Source organism: Motacilla alba, chromosome 4 (assembly GCF_015832195.1).
Source record: "Motacilla alba alba isolate MOTALB_02 chromosome 4, Motacilla_alba_V1.0_pri, whole genome shotgun sequence".
Taxonomy (NCBI): Eukaryota; Metazoa; Chordata; class Aves; order Passeriformes; family Motacillidae; genus Motacilla; species Motacilla alba.
The window spans coordinates 37,949,085-37,966,470 of record NC_052019.1 but is presented as its reverse complement, the minus strand read 5'-3'; the positions used below and the strand labels follow the sequence as shown (position 1 = coordinate 37,966,470).

Below are 17,386 nucleotides of genomic sequence, written 5' to 3'. Positions count from 1 at the left end.
TACACTATCAGCTCCACTCTGATCTGAATTAATAGTATTCTTTGACTAGAATGTCTCTGCCTCATTGCTCTGTCTGCATTTGTGATATCACTTCTTTTCTGCACAACACATACTTCTAATGCTTGTTCTCAAATATTCTAATCTCTGTAAGAACAGAAAGAAAAAGCAAAAACTTTTTAGCCAAAAGGTCATCTACCAATATAACCAATTCTAGTTACCCTTTTCAAACTATAAGGGTGTTTTAAACAAAGTGAACACACACTATTCTATGCAGGAGAATTTGAAATTATAGCAGAAACAGGCATATGGAGCAAAACTGAGTCACTTCTAGAGCCTAACCACAGCTTGCACAGCTGCATCTCCATTTCTCCAGTCCTTCAAACACAGCCACAGACCCCTCATCCCTTCCACATCACATAGGGACAACAGCTGGAAAGCAGTCTACAAGACTCCTTTCCAGCCTTTCCCAGCTTCCAGAGGAAGGAAGCCCAGGTATGTGGGTGTGCTCTGGCTAAGCCCAGGCTAGCTGACAAGGGAACCAGGGATGGTGGGCACACAGGTCAGACCACTCTCATCCCAAACACATTCTCTGTCATTCTACACCACATTAGATTGGCACTAATCACACCACATTAGATTACTATTAATTACGACGGAGAAGTCTCTTTTTAGAAAGTCTTAGTGTGGAGTTTGATTAATGAAAAGAAGATACTGCTGACAATTTTACTTGGCTCATTGTCACTTGAGAAAAAGAAGATACTCAGTTTAAAAATTTAAAAGAATTATGCAAAAAATATATCTTAGCATTGAAGAAAGAACCAATAAAATTAGCTCCACTGTGTTTCTGTTATTACACAAACACAGTAATGAATCCTAAATAAATGCCCTTTACAAATACAGTAACACAGTATTTTTGTGTTAGCAAATTCCCTTTCTATCATACATGTGGAAATAATTTACAAATACAAATGAATTGTTGCAAAGATTATTAGTCTGCTATCTCAGAAATAACCTAGCATTTATAAAATATCTAGTAAAGCTCTAAAACCTGGTAAAACAATAGCACTTCTTATTAAAAATCAAGTAAAAAATGGTCTATCACCCACCTCATATACATCAGAGAAAAAAAGGACATTCTTAATGAATTAGGCTGACCAAATATCAAAGCATAAAAATATACAATGCATCAATTTTCACTTTATCTTCAAACAGCTTCAAATTATACATAAGGTATACTTACAGCTCACCGTTACCGTAAATGTGTGTAACAAAGTAAAAAAGGTGAAAAATGGTAGCTTGGATGGTTGGATAAATACAGGTTTAAGATGAATAGCATTAAGATCGAAAAGTAAAAACTATATATTCCAGTAAAAAAAGCAATAAAAGAAAAATGAGCATTTACTTGACAGTCAATACCCTCTGAAGATCTACAATGTATATACAATAATGCATTTTATTTTCATAGCACCTTTAAAATCAAAAGGTTTCAGAAACAATAATAAAATTGTGTTCAGAAACATCAGTAGATTAAAAAGGCTTACCTATGGATAATGTATTTTCCTCTAACAAGGAAACTGAGTCACAATGTTATAGCCAAATTACATTTAAATCAACAGCATGATTCATGCTGATGCCAGCAGTAAACGCAAGAGCAGAAATATTAGCCCAGATTCAATTTTTGTTGTGAGCCCACAATGACACCAACCTCAAGCAGTGTATATCAGTATAGATTAGACAATCTCCTGGATTTGAGTGCTTCCACTGATACCACTCATCATTATGCTCTGGCATTTCAGGCTTCATCTAAAGACTATATTGAGAAAGATTAGCAAAATTTATGAAAGTTAATGAAATTCATGAAAATTAAGCAACTAAAAGGCACAGAGAATTTATTTTATTGTTGCGTTTTATAGAATTGTAGTAGGAATTGCATAAAAAAACTTACTGAATATAAATATATGGCTAAGAAGTACAGTAAACTAGAAAATTGACAATTACCCAGTGCAAATTTAGCTCACATATAACAAATGTTACTACCACCTATACCCCCAGGTTACCAAAACCACCTCCTTCCATTTATTGTGCATATTCCTCTGAGAGAGAAAGCTAACTGAGAGCAGCTTGCCCGTGATGAGAACCAGCACCTTTCCCTTTGTGTTTCTTTTCATAGGCTGGTCACTTAATTTTCTGTAACAAGCATGATTGTGTGAAATTAAATGCTACAATTAGATCTTTTAAAAAAAATTTGAAACATACTACCATATTTGTAAATAAAGGTCAAACAGCAATAAAACATAACAGGTCACTGATAATATCAGGCCTAACTGGCCAAGTACATGCTGGTTTTAAAATGGATTTTTATTATCAGGCCTAACTGGCCAAGTACATGCTGGTTTTAAAATGGATTTTTATTCTCTTGATGTCCTGTAGTTACCTTTTCAAAAGGGAAACAGGGGATTACAAAACAGCAGTATCTGTTACTGAAAGGCAGAAATACAAAGCAGAGATTAAGGAGTCAACACAAGTGGTAATTTTGGCCCTCAATCTCTTTATTTGTGAAGTCTGGAAACCAGTCAGTGTTCTCTCTGAATGTAAACAAAACAAAAGCTCATTTTTGGCACCTATACTTGTACTATATGAAGAGTAGTAGAGGTCACATATTGAAAAGATGATGCTATGCAAATTAAATCAGAGGTTTGGGAGAGTGTTGCTTGGTTGTCTGTCCCTCTGTTTGTTTTCCAAGCACTGATGCACACAGAACAAACCAGTATCCACAGTGTCTTTAATCCTGTTATTTATCCCCATCTCTACAAAGCAATTAACAATTTGGCTGTATTCAGTATAAAACAGGATGCAGCTGAGAGGGCAGTCAAATTCTGTGATTAAAGTCTTTCAGACTGAAAATACTTTGACCATGCAATGTTGCCTTTTCACCTCCTTCTGGCAAAAGCTTAGTCTAAGAGCATGACATTTGTAAGAGCTTCCTTGTTACCTACATAGCCCTTTTCAGATGCTGAAAGAAAGAGAAGCCTTTTTTTTTCTTCCATAAATATAAGCCTAAATCTCTTATTTTAGTGAAAATACCAAGTAAGCTCTTAGCACAGGATTTATTAGACATTAACTCAAAAATTATTGAGACTGAATTCTTTTATTTCAATAGCTAATAAAAATGCATATTCAGTATTTTACCGACAATGATACAGCTTTTGCCAATTAAACTGCAGGGGCTTTGATTGGCCCTGAGCTTTTGGGTGTGACTGCATGTCCCAGCTGAATCTTGACTCTATGTCAGGGCAGAAACAGCCTTATTTCTATGATGAAGGTATTCAAAGACATAATCAAGAAGGATGCTGTACTACACATCAGATAAATCTTTGAAATAGACTGTTTGGGGGACCAGGATCCTGGGCATGTCACTGCACACTTTTGTCAGAATGTAAGTGCAGCTCAATAGGGAAATAAAGCAAAGCACTCTGTCAAGATTTTTAATTTTAAGAGTAACTTAACTTTCCCAATATATGTACTCTGGAGTAGAGCAAATGTGAGATAACTGACAACGGATGCTCTTCTTAGATACCTTTGAAGGTCTTTAACCATAGCTAACAGCTGTCAGCCATACACTCAGCTGCTGACTATATTTCTGCAGAAATGCCTGTGGTCTTCACTGGCCACACTTTGAATCATGTGCATTTTTTCTTACCCATCAGAGTGAAGACCAGGACAAGCAAGGGACAGGGCTCACTACATCTCAGAGCAAAAGGACCATGACCACTGTTTGAAAGAAAAAGTTGTGCCCAGACACTGGCAAGGGGACAAAAGACTCCTTGGTTTTGTAAAAATGTGCAGTGCACAGAATCCTTCCCAGCTCCTGGTTCCACATAACCACTGAAAAATCCTCAGAAGGGCTTAGGGAAATAAAGATCTGCATATTCCAACTCAATGAAATCCTTCCATTCACAGCTGTGCAACTCAGCATGACCTGGGTACCCCAAATCCTGGCACAAGCTTGAAAAGGAGACTGAGGCTAAAGCAGGACACGAGGCAATGGCTATGCTTGGAAAACAAGATGCTTCCTCATGTGTCTCTTTAAAACCTCTGTCACAAGTGGTAGTGTTTCCCATCCATTCTGCTTTACCTTCTCTTCTCAATGTGCTTCTACACAACTTCCAAAGCCCTCCCTCTCTTCTCCCCATATTCATTTACTCCCCACATTAATTTACTTCTAATTTTGTGTTCCCCTAATACTGCCTCTAATGCTCTGCAGATGTCCCTCTCTCAGTTGTAACTCTAAGTTTGTCTTTTCTGTCTCTTTTTAAAAATTACTGGAGTACCTATTGTAGTTTATAGTTTATATGATACCCATTGCTTTATCTAAATTACAATCAAAATAAAGATGGTAAATATTTTTATTTTACTGAGGTTGTTTGTTTGTTTGTTTGTTGTTTTTTTGTTGTGGGGTTTGGTTTTGGTTTTTTTTTTTGCTTGTAACTTTTGGGTTTTTAAACAACTTACACATCTAGATCCAAATCAAGTTCTTAGCCCTTTCATTTATGGATTTGACCTAATAAACCCTGAGCATCAACTGGGTTCAATGTTTCTAAAGGTATCATTAAAATAACTGGGTTCAATGTTTCTAAAGGTATCATTAAAATGAGACAGCCTTCACCAAAGCCTGGATTCCCCTCACCTGCCTCACGCATTCATCAGAGATAAGGATTAGATTAGTTCACTTCCAACTAAAAGGACCCTATGATTTCATTATTAAGTTCACATACATTTTAAGAAGAAAATCTGTTTTTCTGAATAGTGATTTAATTTTGTTTCCCAAAGAGTGCAGGGATCCAGACCAAGACTATTTTGGGAAAGTTCATAAACATAGTAGGCTCTCCAGATACGCCAAAAAATCAGCAATTTCAATCTGAAAAGACGACCAATTGTGCCAAACAGCCTAGGTAGGGGATGTATTTTAGGAAACCCTTACTTAAGTTATCCCTGAAAAAGGAACAGTAACCTTACTTTGTCTGTTTGGCTTCATCCAATTTGTAAGCAAGTGACATAGGTGTACACAGCTTAGAATCATGGAACCATAGCAACATTTAGTTTGGGAAATATCTCCAAGATCATCAAGTCCAACCGCAACAACACTTTACAGAGCTCCATCAAAAGACAAAAATTGTATTCCTGTAACTTTTGTTAGAAGAATTTCTGTTGTAAGAAATTTTGTATTCTGTTACAATAAAAGCTGAAATTTCACTAATGATGCTCAGCTCGCTTTCGTGTTTCTGAAGTTTCCTGGCTTTTGGCCTTGTAAAGAAAATGTATTAACAAATTTTGTAGAATTTGGAAAAGCCCTGTGCTTTGCTTGCTCTGACAATCTGTCAGGACAGGATTAGTGTTAATTCCTATACCCATGAGACCTTTTTTCCTTTTCTTTTACATAACTAGGCACAAGTAATCTTGAATTCCTGGCAGCTTAAATCATCAAGAGTTCATTTTTAATTTAAAAAAATACAATTTTTGAAGGAAAAAAAATTGGCTCTAGATTTTTTTCAGTGTTTCAGCACAGGAATATGAAAAATTAAATATGCTTGAAAGAATACACACAAAAGATAACTGCATCAGGTGAAACAGCTTCCAGAAGAGAGAATTCTTCTTATTTTGGTAAAAAACTAAGGGCAGTGATAGCATATTAAAAGACTAACACTGGAGAATGGTAGGCCTACTACTCACAGAGATGCTTTTCGGCTCATTATCTTGATTTCACTTCATGCCCACTGTTAAGCAAATATTCCTATATCCATCCTGGGGATACAGAAATTATTGCTAGAGGATGCTGCAGCCACATTAAGGATACACTCACTGCATATCCTTGCATATCTGCAAATCAAAGGGGCCACAGTAGCCACATGATGCTGGGTCTTCCAGTGCTTTTCATTTTGTTTAACAATGTGAGAAGATAACGTATTTATCTATTTATTTTCAAGATACTACATAAAATTGTAAATTAATGCTTAAAAAAATGTCAAGACTAGAATTTTGCAGAGGGCTTGCAGCACAAGGAGTATTTAATTACATATATTCCATTAATATTTAATTACACAATCAATTATATTGCCAAAGACGAAAAAAGGGACCTAAAGAAGTGTTTCAGAGCAGTTTTTTAATTGACTTGTGTGGCTGCACACAGTTTAATCTTTATAGTGGTCATCTAAATTCACTGTTAAAAGAACATTAAATTTTTTTTAAAACTAGAAAAAAATATAGTTTTGGCAGTAGCTACAGCTTGTAATGGAAAGTAACACTATCCTGCACAATAAATCTGGAATAGTGCTTGAAATAATGAAATATCAGTGTTAATGCAGGAATGGAATATTTTGGTTTTTTATTGTTATAAGGTTACTAACAAAAAATAACCTTAAAAACCTATTTTTCTGTATTTTCAATGTATTTTACTCATCATAAGTGTTACTATACAGACAGAACAAAAAGATGCATCTAATGGAGATCAGTCTAAAGAAATTTTAAAAATGCAGACCTCCAATTATGCTTTCCTTGACAGATTCAGGTCCATGTTAGCCTAAAACCTCATGACCACTTTCTATTCAGAGGCACCAAAGATGGTATCATGTTTTGTTTAACAACCACCTTCCGTAATCACCTGGGAGCCACTGAAATACAAATATGCTCAGCCACCACTTTTCCTCTCCAGTTTGTTCCAGCTGCATCTAAAATGCCTAAGAAGCACTGCAAAACAACTTCATTTTTCTAGCAGCATAATCTCATTCGTGGTCCAAAAGGAAGCTGATTTACTCCTATCAAGCACTTTTCAAATGAACTTGCCTACACAATACAGCCATTACTAACAGTTCTACAGCTCACCTGCTTGCTCCTAGGACCAGCAACAAGGACTTCTAAATTTCCTTCCTTTCTACCACACTTTGTTTTCTTGAATATTCAACTGAAAACACTGAGGAGCAAGGAATTAATTTCTTGTCTTAAAAGCATCTCAAGGAGTATTAAATAGCAAATGAAAAAAAGAAAAAAAGAACAGCAGTAACTCATATTACAATAGCTCATTTGAAAAATACCATGGTATTTTACTATAGGTACCATTTCAAAACCCTTGGCAAAGAAGCAACCTTGAAGAAAATACATCTGGTTTTATTCAAGAATAATGAGTGTTTCTGATAACTGTAATATTCCATGTCCAAAATCTTCCTTCCTTCTGGAAATGAGTATTAAAAATATTACACAAATTACCATCACTCACCTCTCCTGTCATTTCTGCCTGCATTTGTGGATTTGTCAGAAGGGCAAGGGCAACGTCCTTCACATTTCACTGAAATTTGTTTTCCTGAGGCACAGGCTTGATAGTCTAATTTGCACTGTAAGGAGACAGAATGACTATCATTAACATAAAAATATCTTATTAAAAATATATATATACTTCTAAGAAATTTGAAGCAATCTCTCATGAAATACTTAAATCTTTGCATACAGGTGCGAAGAAAAGTCTTCTGCAGTATATGTTACTTTTGGAACAAAAATTAGATTCAAGAAAGGTACAAAGTTTTTGGTTCCTAGCCTGGCTACAGTTTCAGACTCAATTCAAGCATGAAGGCATTTCTGGTGTGAGACTGGTATGAATACCCATGCTAAATGGAAGCAGACTGCATTGGTTTTATCTGTATTCAGTGCGCAAATAAACACAACAATATTCATTCTTGATAAGAAGCAATAAACAGTCAATTTTCATAGAACTTATCACTGAATTCCTATCTTTAAGTTGACAGTGTCGTGGTAAAAAGCACTAATGAATAAAACAAAAAGCTGTGCCGAATGTAATTCTGCACAGTGACTTTTCTGATACAGAAACAGATTCATTTGTAAGGTTCTGATCTGTGTACTTACAGCTCCAACCCAGAAACCATACAAAAGCTAACTACATCTGAGAAACAAAACTGTTGTCTCTCATTATGTAAAAATAATGTAGTTAAAAAACACATAGAGAAAAAATAGTATCATTGTAAACATTGTCATTCTTACTTTTTCTTCCAATAAAACAGTTTTTTGCATAGAGATCTTTCTCTGGGATGTTTTTTCAATGTCTTATCAGGAAAAACATAAACAAGAAACAAAGAGGGGAGGAAGCATCTACAAAGAGCTTTTTTCCAAAGCCAAAGAAGAAAGATTGTTACGGAGAACACTTCATCCTTGAACAAAAGATGCCAGATATCTCATTAAATAGGTAAAGGACAAAGAAGCATATGAGTCAGAAAAGCAGTTCAAGTAACAAATAAAAATATGAAGTGTTTTCTGTGCATCACAACACTTCAAAAGAATCTCACCAGAATTTGTCTCTTTTATTCCCTGACTCATATTTTGTTGGGGTACATAACTTCACTGTAATGCAGTTCCATTACATGATTCTCAGGATTTCCAGAGAATGCTTAAGTCAAAGTTTCTCTCTCCCCTGAAAATATGGAAGGGGTGGGAACACTAGCTATGAAAGAACCAAGGAGCCTCCTGAAAGACTGCTAGTTTCCATTAGTATGTAGATGTAAGCACTGTGAGTTTACAGAACTTTATCAACTTTTTAAGCACACTTCTTGTCTTGTCACACTCTCATGCAGTTCTACAGCTGAAGTGCATCACTGTATCAAAATAGTACATTTTTGCACCATTGCCAGTACTAAAAAGACAGAAATAATTCCCTCAAATTTTGTGTACTTCAATAAAGTCATTATTCTACTTCAGTTCTGAATGTGTCATCTTTTGCCAAAAATGCACGGTTAAAGGAAAATTACACTAACAGAACCTTTTAAATATCCCAAAAAACCCCCAACATAACTGTTCCAACTGAAAGCTATATAGCACTAATATGTCACAAAGGACTAGAAAATGGAAGCAAAGCTAACACCTTCCCATGCTGATTTTGAAACAACTGAGTACTTTTTCTATCTCAATTATCCTGGCTGTACAGGAGAGTGCTTGCATTACTATGATTCTTACCAGCCCTCTCTCCAGAAAGTACATGACCTAATTCATATTTTAATGCTCCAACTAGTATTTGGAGTTTGTGGAATGGATTATCACTCAAGTTTAATACTCATGGCTGTTAAGAAGAGATGTCTTTCTATTTTTAAGATCAGAGACTTTTTATTATTCAAACTTAGTAGTTTAAGGATTCAAACCTACAGATAGTTGGGCTTTAGGCTTTGATTACTCCCCTTGGTGAGACTGCCACTTACTATTTGACATATAAACCCATTCCAGGTCTGATTATCTGAAAAACAGAGTATGATGAGTGAATAAAAAAAAAAGTAATAGTTTTATTTCTGAAGATTTCTTTAATCCTTTCTTGAGAGATTATTATATTATTTATTATAATCTAAAGAGATTATTTTTTTACAGACTCCAATGCTCCTAACTTTGATACACTCTAATGTTGCTGAAGAGACTAGTAAATACTCTATAGGTGCTTCAGCTAGCATCATGAGTTACAAGTTTAGTCTTTTTTATTTATTTTTCCTTGAGGTTGTCTACTCAGTCCAATTTGCAAATAACACTATCCTTTTAAGTGCTCAAAAATTTCTGCTCAACACCTGGCACAGGCAGAGATACATGGGATACTGAGTGCAAGGTCAGCACACAACACTTCCAAATCAGTATTCCCATTCACAGGTATGATAAAATTTTACCCTCACTGAACTCCTTCTAAGGACAGGCAGGCAGCAGGGATATAGTCATTGCTTTCAGAAACAAAGCAACATCATGGTGCTCGCATAAACTGAAAATGAATCAAGGCAGTTCTGACAATTTCCTATTAGCTGCTAATGACACCAGGAACAGAACTCTGGCTCAAACCTCTGGACATCATTTCCCAAACTAACAGTGCACAATGATACTGTAAAGATAGCTCAGTTAAGTAAAGGTGGGTCAAAATTCCTTCACTGTTACTCTTAATCTAGTAGAAGAGCAAGCAACATACCTGAAAAACTCCACAGAAAAAGAAATCACTGACATGCAGGCTATGAAGACACAATGAGAAATAGTGGCCAAAAAGGAGAGGTGGTGTGAGGGGATTCATGCTGGGGCAGTTCTCAAAGAGCTGCCTGATTTCCTAACCACATCTCTCTCCATGACTTCTCAATGGTCTTGGCAATCTGGAGAATTAACAGGAAGCTGACAAATACTGACCCAGTCCCACCTCCATGCCTGGTAAAATTATGGAGATTATTCTGGGAGTTACAGGAAGACATATGAAGGACAATGCAATCATTGATTACAGCCAGGACAGCTTAATGAGGATGAAGTCCAACTGGACAATTTCCTTTTATGACAAAGTTACCCACCTAGCTGACCGAGGAAGCCAGTTAATATAATCTTTTTGGATTTCAGTAATATTTTCAATGCTGTCTCTCACAGTGCCCTTGTGGACAAAATGTCCAGCAGACAGCAGGATAAACCCATCATGCGATGCATGAGCACCTGGCCCATGGGTTGGACACAAGGCACTGTGGGGTAAATGGAACAACATTAGGGGAACATCAGGCTGGTAACCACTTACTACTGGGGCTGTACACAGCTCCACTGTAGGGCCAGGGATCTTCAAGGTCCTCATAAACAACTTGGATGCAGGACTCAAAAGCATATGAAGTAAGTTTGCCACTGATATTCAATTGGGAGGAGGTGTTGACTCCCTCCAAGGCAGAGAGGTCCTGCAGAGAGACTTGGACAAATAAGATGGCTGGACAATCACCAGCTGTATGAAGGTCAACAAAGAAAAGTACCAGATCCCGCACCTAGAATGGGGCAACCCTGGATGGATACAGCTGCAGTGGGGAATGAGATGCTGGAAAGCAGTGCTGTGGAAAGGAAACTGGGGGTCCTGATTGAGGGCAAGTTGAATTTCAGTCATTGTGCCCAGGCAGCCACGTGGGCCAACTGTGCCTTGGGGTGCATCAGGCACAGCATCTCCAGCCAGGCAGAGAGGATTGTCCTGCTGGGATCTGCACTGCATGGCCTCACCTCTAGTCCTGTGTGCAGTTTTGGGTGCCACAACATAAAAAAAGATATGAAGCCATTAGAACGCCTCCAAACGAGAGCCACAAGGATGGTGAAGGGCCTTGAGGGGAAGCCGTGTGAGGAGAGGCTGAGGTCACTTGGTCTGTTCAGCCTGGAGAAAAGGAGACTGAGGGGAGACCACACTGCAGCCTGCAGCTTCCTCATGAGGGAAAAAGGATGGGCAGGAACTGTTCTCTCCTCTGTGGTGACCCGTGACAGGACTTAAAGGAATGGTCTGATGCTGTGTTAGGGGATGTTTAGGTGGTATATTAGGACAAGGTTCTTCATCCAGAGGGTGGCTGGGCACTGGAACAGGCTCCCCAGAGAAGTGGTCACAGCACCAAGCCTGACAGAGTTCAAGGCTCTCAGGCACATGGTGTGACTCTTGGGGCTGTCTTGTGCAGGCCAGGATTTGGACACGAGGATTCTCATGGATCCCTTCCAACTCAGGTTATTCTATGATTCTAGAGGGTTGGAAGATAAGCTAAAGGATATCCTATTAAACATAGAAGAGTTTCAGAATATTTGTGTATTTCAGAAATACACAAAAAATAGTCATAATATTAAAATAGGATAAATATAATGGAATTCAATACAGAAAACTCCTAAGTTGTACTGTTACATAGACAAAATAATCAAGATATTAACAACAAGCTGGAGCAACTTGCTAGACATCCATTCTAAAGGAAAAATACAATGGATGATCTAGTGATCATTAAGAACAACTCAATGGTTTTTAAAAACATTATACCAGGATATACAAATGTTAGTGCAACCTACAAAACATGTAAGATAATTTCACATAGCTCTGGCAGGACTGTACAGCTTGTGACAAGGTTTCACACAAGACAGTAATTAAATGAAAAAAAGAGTATAATGAGAAACCTAGAAAACAGTCACCAAAAAGAGGCTGAAGGACTGGGTCTTAAGAAAAGATTATTCACAAAACAGCTGTCAAATAGGCAAAAGACATCTGAAAGGTACATGAAAAGAATACCATGATGAATGTTACAAGAAATAATTGTCTAAACTGCTGCAGAGAAGTAATAAATTAGATACTAGGCAGACTTTTTAAGAAGGGTAGTGACATCTTTAAACAAATCACTGGAGAAGCTTTTTGAATCTTAATAATTGTCTTTACAACCAGGCTTAGATAAATCCATCAGGAATTTCACCTGTGTAGCTTATCTTGCTTTGAGAACACGGGGGGATCAGATGGCATCAAGCTTATTCAGCTGGGAAGCACAGTACAGACCCGCTCCAGGAATGAACCAGTGTCAAAAGATTATTGCTTGCATAAATCTTGTTCATTTACTGAAGAGTTTGAAAGGTGTGCTATGAATGAACTAGGGAGATGGTACAAAAGGAAAGAAAAGTAATGCTTATACTGGTCTATTGATCCTAGATAATTTCAGCAAAATTCTGTTTGGTACTGAGTGCATTTGTGCTCTCCTGAGCTCTTGAAAACCTGATATATGATTTGGGAACATGGCAAATATTTTTAGATAAACTAAACCAAAAATTGAATATTTAAATGCTTTGCAATGTGAAATATGAACAAAAATCCATAAATTGGATATCCACATCTCACATATAATTTATTTGCTTTTATCTGCAGAACCATCATCTCTCTGTAAGAACACATATCACACAGAGGGACAGTGTGTGAGACAGCTGTAAATTAGTTGCTATTTGCAGACTTCTCAAAATGTACAGGGAATAAAGACATATTAAAGTAGATGACAAATTTAGTTTAACTGTCTGGCTGCCATATCATAAAAGACATAAGTGTGTACTGACAACAACTTCCTGATTAGATAAAAGGGAGGCATGTCCATTTTGTATGTTGAGTGAAGAGCCCTCTAGAAGAAAGCAACAGAATTAGAACTGCATTATAAGTCTACCAAAACAGAAAGATAAAGTCCTTGGGCAGCACTGACTCTGGCATTTCCAATAATTTTATCAATCTGCTTTTTCTCACAGACTTAATTCTCATATTCCTTTTTGAGAATGCCTCAACCTCAGTGCAAGGTAACATTTTTCCACAACAGTACTGTCTTGCCAGAGACGTCTAGTGGCTTTTAAACAAATCTAACTCAAACTAAGTAATGAGGACACCCGTGACTTCCCTGGCAAGTGAAGAACAGAAGATCATGAACAGAAGCCTTGAGGTACAATCTGCAGACACTCCCCTCCAATCCCTCTTTTCCATCTGTATACATCCTGGGCAGCTGGAAGCAGATCTGGTACACCCCTACAGCACACAAGTCAGCAGAAATTAGCTGCCAGGATATTCATCTAGATGTCCAGTGAATACTGTGTCCATTATGTGCTTCAAGCCCTTCACACTGAAAGACTGAAGTCTGGCCAGATACATCAACACACCCTTCTCTAAAGAGGAGCATATCTGAAATATTGGACAAATTGTGAATTCAGTGCTAAGAGTTGTTCAGATATTTTCATCTGCTGAGGTGCTGATACTTACAGAAATACTTTCTAGAACACCACCATATTTAATACGGAGCATTTAGTAAATTACTTTTTAGACAACCAATAATTAATATTTATGCAACTGTAGATTGTCTCATCTTTGGAAGGTAACCATCCTCTTTAATTGTACTTCATCTAAACAACAGCTCTGTAGAAGTCCCTGGTTGTTTTGTACATTTAAAAATCAAACAGGGCATGCTATCCAATTCTAAAAAATAATACACAAATAATTAAATTCAGATTCCCCCTGATAATTATCAGTTCATAAGGTACAAATAGAATTGCTGGGTTTATTTGGAATACCCTTTCAAGTCTGTATGTTCCCACCACAACAGTGCTCACAGTTCTTTCTTTTCTGTGTATCTTCTAGATGATCAACAACTCATGGTCAGAAGACTTCTGTACGATGCAATAAACAGAATCTCTGAGAAAAGAGCTCTTTGCTAGAGTACCACACAGATATATTTTTCCCAGTATCATTGTATGTTTCACAGGTAGAAGAAATCTTTCCCACAGAGCTGCACATTCATGCATCGATACAGATGTTTTCTCTCTCTTGTTAGAAGCTGGTATCTCTGACAGCTGAACAGATAATCTCTGATTCCTCAGTACTATGTGCTTTCAACTCATCTTCATGCTGTTTTCTAATCACATTCCCCATTTTCAAACTTTACTCCTATTTCACAAAGCTTATTTGCCTCTACTGTATTCAGTACAAAATGTTATGTGAAATTATGCCCTCCGATTTGACTCTAAGTCAAATAGGTAAAGAAAGTATCTTTTTTAACTCAGTTGGTGGTTCCAGTCACCAAACACAGGGGCAGGGTGGGTAGGGTAAGCATTGATCAGGTATGTTCCAGGTCCAATTCAACACAGACCATTAGCTGATACAGAACTTGGAAGAGAAGTAAAGGACTGCTTCATGCAATTGCTTTCGGTTGCCTTAAAACGAAGGTGAAAATCTGGCCAAAGTTAGTGATGTGGTAAACCTAATTTGGAAAATTTTACGTAATTTGGATTTTCTTCACAAAAAGCATCCAAGAAGGTATAGAATTTCAAGCCAAGAGACCACATTTTCAATGAATTCAAGTTTAAGAATGGAAAAATTAATGTGCAATTCTATCCATGAAGCATCACCCAGATCTAAAAATGCCTTTTTGTCTCATCAGTAACTTGCTAAGCATGTGTATTACTCACCTAAAAAAACAGGAGATTGGATAAAAAGCTTTTCAGCAAACAAGTACCGCTGTTTAAAATGAAAAAAAACTGTTGAATAGGTCAACCATAAAGACATGCAACAAGCATTTTGATCAGAAAAAAATAGGAAATGTGTCTATTGAACAAAGACCCTGAGCAAAGAAAATATTTTGTGGTTGAAAGACAACTGATGATACATTTTTTATGAAGCTATGAATTAGAGAACACTATTTTCATGACAAAATGCAAACCTGGATGCACAGTTTTCTTCCCATCCACCTTAACTCTTGTGTGTTTCCTTCAGAGCTCTGCAGTGCAATAGTATAAAATTTAAAGCTTGAAATCATTGAAATCAGGTCAACTAGATAGTCAATCTTTTTCAAACACCCTGGAACACATATTAAATCACAGAAACATGCCAATAGATGCCTACTGGGATTATTTAAATTGGGCACCTACTTATCTTTGCTTTCCTACTTAGAGGCTATTAGAGACATATGATGCTTAGGAGCTTCTGCAAATCCTTCAAAGAATTTATCTGCTTTTATAATCAGCTATTTGAATTTTTAGACTCTTACTCAGTTTGGAAAATGTATACTTCACTATCTTATTCTATAAATATTGCAAACAGGCTAACTAATATTTTATACCATAAAGTAAGAACACAAAGCTTAAGTAATGGTAAATCCCTACTTGAAATACACTATTTCTGGTAAATTAAGACTAATTATTAATAATGCCAGTATTAGTGTAAAAAAGGCAATTTATCTCCTCACATCCAAATTAGTGTTTCAATATTCCTGGAATACAATAAATTGTGTAAAAAGATATTTCAAATTAAAAAAAACCATTGTTTTTTTAAAACTTATTCAGAAAAGGGGTAAAAATATATAACCATGTTATATATTACATCATGCATTGACTTATTCCAAATAAATAAACATTGATGCAGTCCAAAAATTTAATTAAAGCTTCTTGTAAGCATGCTTAACACAAAAAAAAAAAACCAAAAAAACCCACCTCTTTCTGATCTATTCAAGCACATACCAAAATCCATAAATTCTGGCTCTTATTCAGAGCTCTTGACTGCATAGTCCAAACCTCAGCACTTTATCAGGCTCCTTGTTTCAAACTTCTCCATCACATTTATCCCACCCGAGCTAGAGATGCACAGAATGTGACTCAACACTGTGTGCATGCAAAATCCTCAGTGCACTCCATTGCTGGCATGCAGTATTTTGCAATTTGGAGAAATTTTCTTGAGAGACAGAAAAATAAACATTGCTCAGATAAAACTAACTTTACATTTTCAATTTCCCACTACAAATTTGAAAATAAACATTCAAAGAAGAAATTCACCCATTTTCGAAGGTGAACGAAACCATTTCATTCTCCTACACAACCATCTTAAATATAGCTGACTACACATTGGTTCAAAAATCAGCTAGTAAAGCTCTTCACTGATTTTCATCTAGCATGCAAATTTCTGAATAATGGCAATAGTAAAACAGAAGTAACGGCAAAGCTGTAAAACCTTATAACAAGACACAAATGGCTTCTAAAAGTGTGGAATTTTTTGTTAAAACAATTTGCTTATTCCTTATTAGTATGCATTATCACTGTATTTTTAATGCAATATGACTTCCTAAGCCATGCTGGCTGATTGCATTGCTAATTAAACAAGTTCAATTCATCCAATTATATCTAAGTTGAAATATTTATAAAGTTGTATCGAAGCTAAAATAGCATCTAAAGGGCATGTTCATTACTTTCAATTACAGGAAAAATAACAGAAGTACTAAAAGCAACACGCACAGACCTAGACAGTCCATTCTGGGTTATCCCATCAAAGTTTCAAAGACATTTAAACTATTCTCTGTCAACTGTGGTGAAAAACTACAAAAAAAAAACCCCGACCAAACAAACAAAAAAAAAAACACCAGAAAAAAAAACAAAGGGAAAAAAAAGAGAAAACAAAAAAAAGGAAAAATTTCATATAGTTAGTTACAAATAGGTGAAACACCTAGGCACTCTAGGTTTTCTTATCAGCGTATTGCCTGTACAGCTCTCTGCTTTTTTGCTCACCTAAAAATGTATGCTAATATTAATTTGAACTCCAAGAGTTAGATTTAATTTATTAAACAGTCCAAAATACAAGGCTCCATGTGCTATCAGTGACAAAAATATTTATGAAATTCCATATCCATACCAGTGTTCACTCTGTCAGGAAAGAAACACTGTGTTGTACAAGTGGGAATTAACATTCCAAAGCAGGACTGTTTTTCACTAGATCACAGATCCCTTCATGAGCTTAAAGAGACATACCTTGTGTAGAGGCACACAGAACCGTGCTTGAATCTTTCCCCTTTGTGCTATTAGCACTTGATTTTCTAAACATACAAAAATTTTCCTTGTTCTGTGACAAACACATACGGATTAAAACCAGGACAACACAAAGCCAACTTTTCATACGTTATGTTTTGAATGAAGAGCCTGAGTGACAAATTTTGCTACATCATAGCTTATTTTTCTTTTCCAGTAAGTCTATGGTGGCCTAAGATGCTATTTTTTTTGCTGTTGTTGACACATTGCTACGATGCAGAGGATTTACCTCTGATACACAGTCATATGT

At 36.4% G+C, this 17,386-nt stretch overlaps 1 protein-coding gene across 7 annotated transcripts in view; it reads right to left on the bottom strand.

Annotated features, from left to right (window-relative positions):
• SPOCK3 (SPARC (osteonectin), cwcv and kazal like domains proteoglycan 3) overlaps positions 1 to 17,386 on the bottom strand; it is a 185,311-nt gene that overhangs the window by 41,956 nt on the left and 125,969 nt on the right. For all 7 annotated transcript variants that reach the window (XM_038134214.1, XM_038134219.1, XM_038134218.1 and 4 more), the window contains one exon: positions 7,271 to 7,385. In XM_038134214.1, the coding sequence (XP_037990142.1) occupies positions 7,271 to 7,385 (115 nt within the window). The remainder of the gene's footprint in view (positions 1 to 7,270; positions 7,386 to 17,386) is intronic.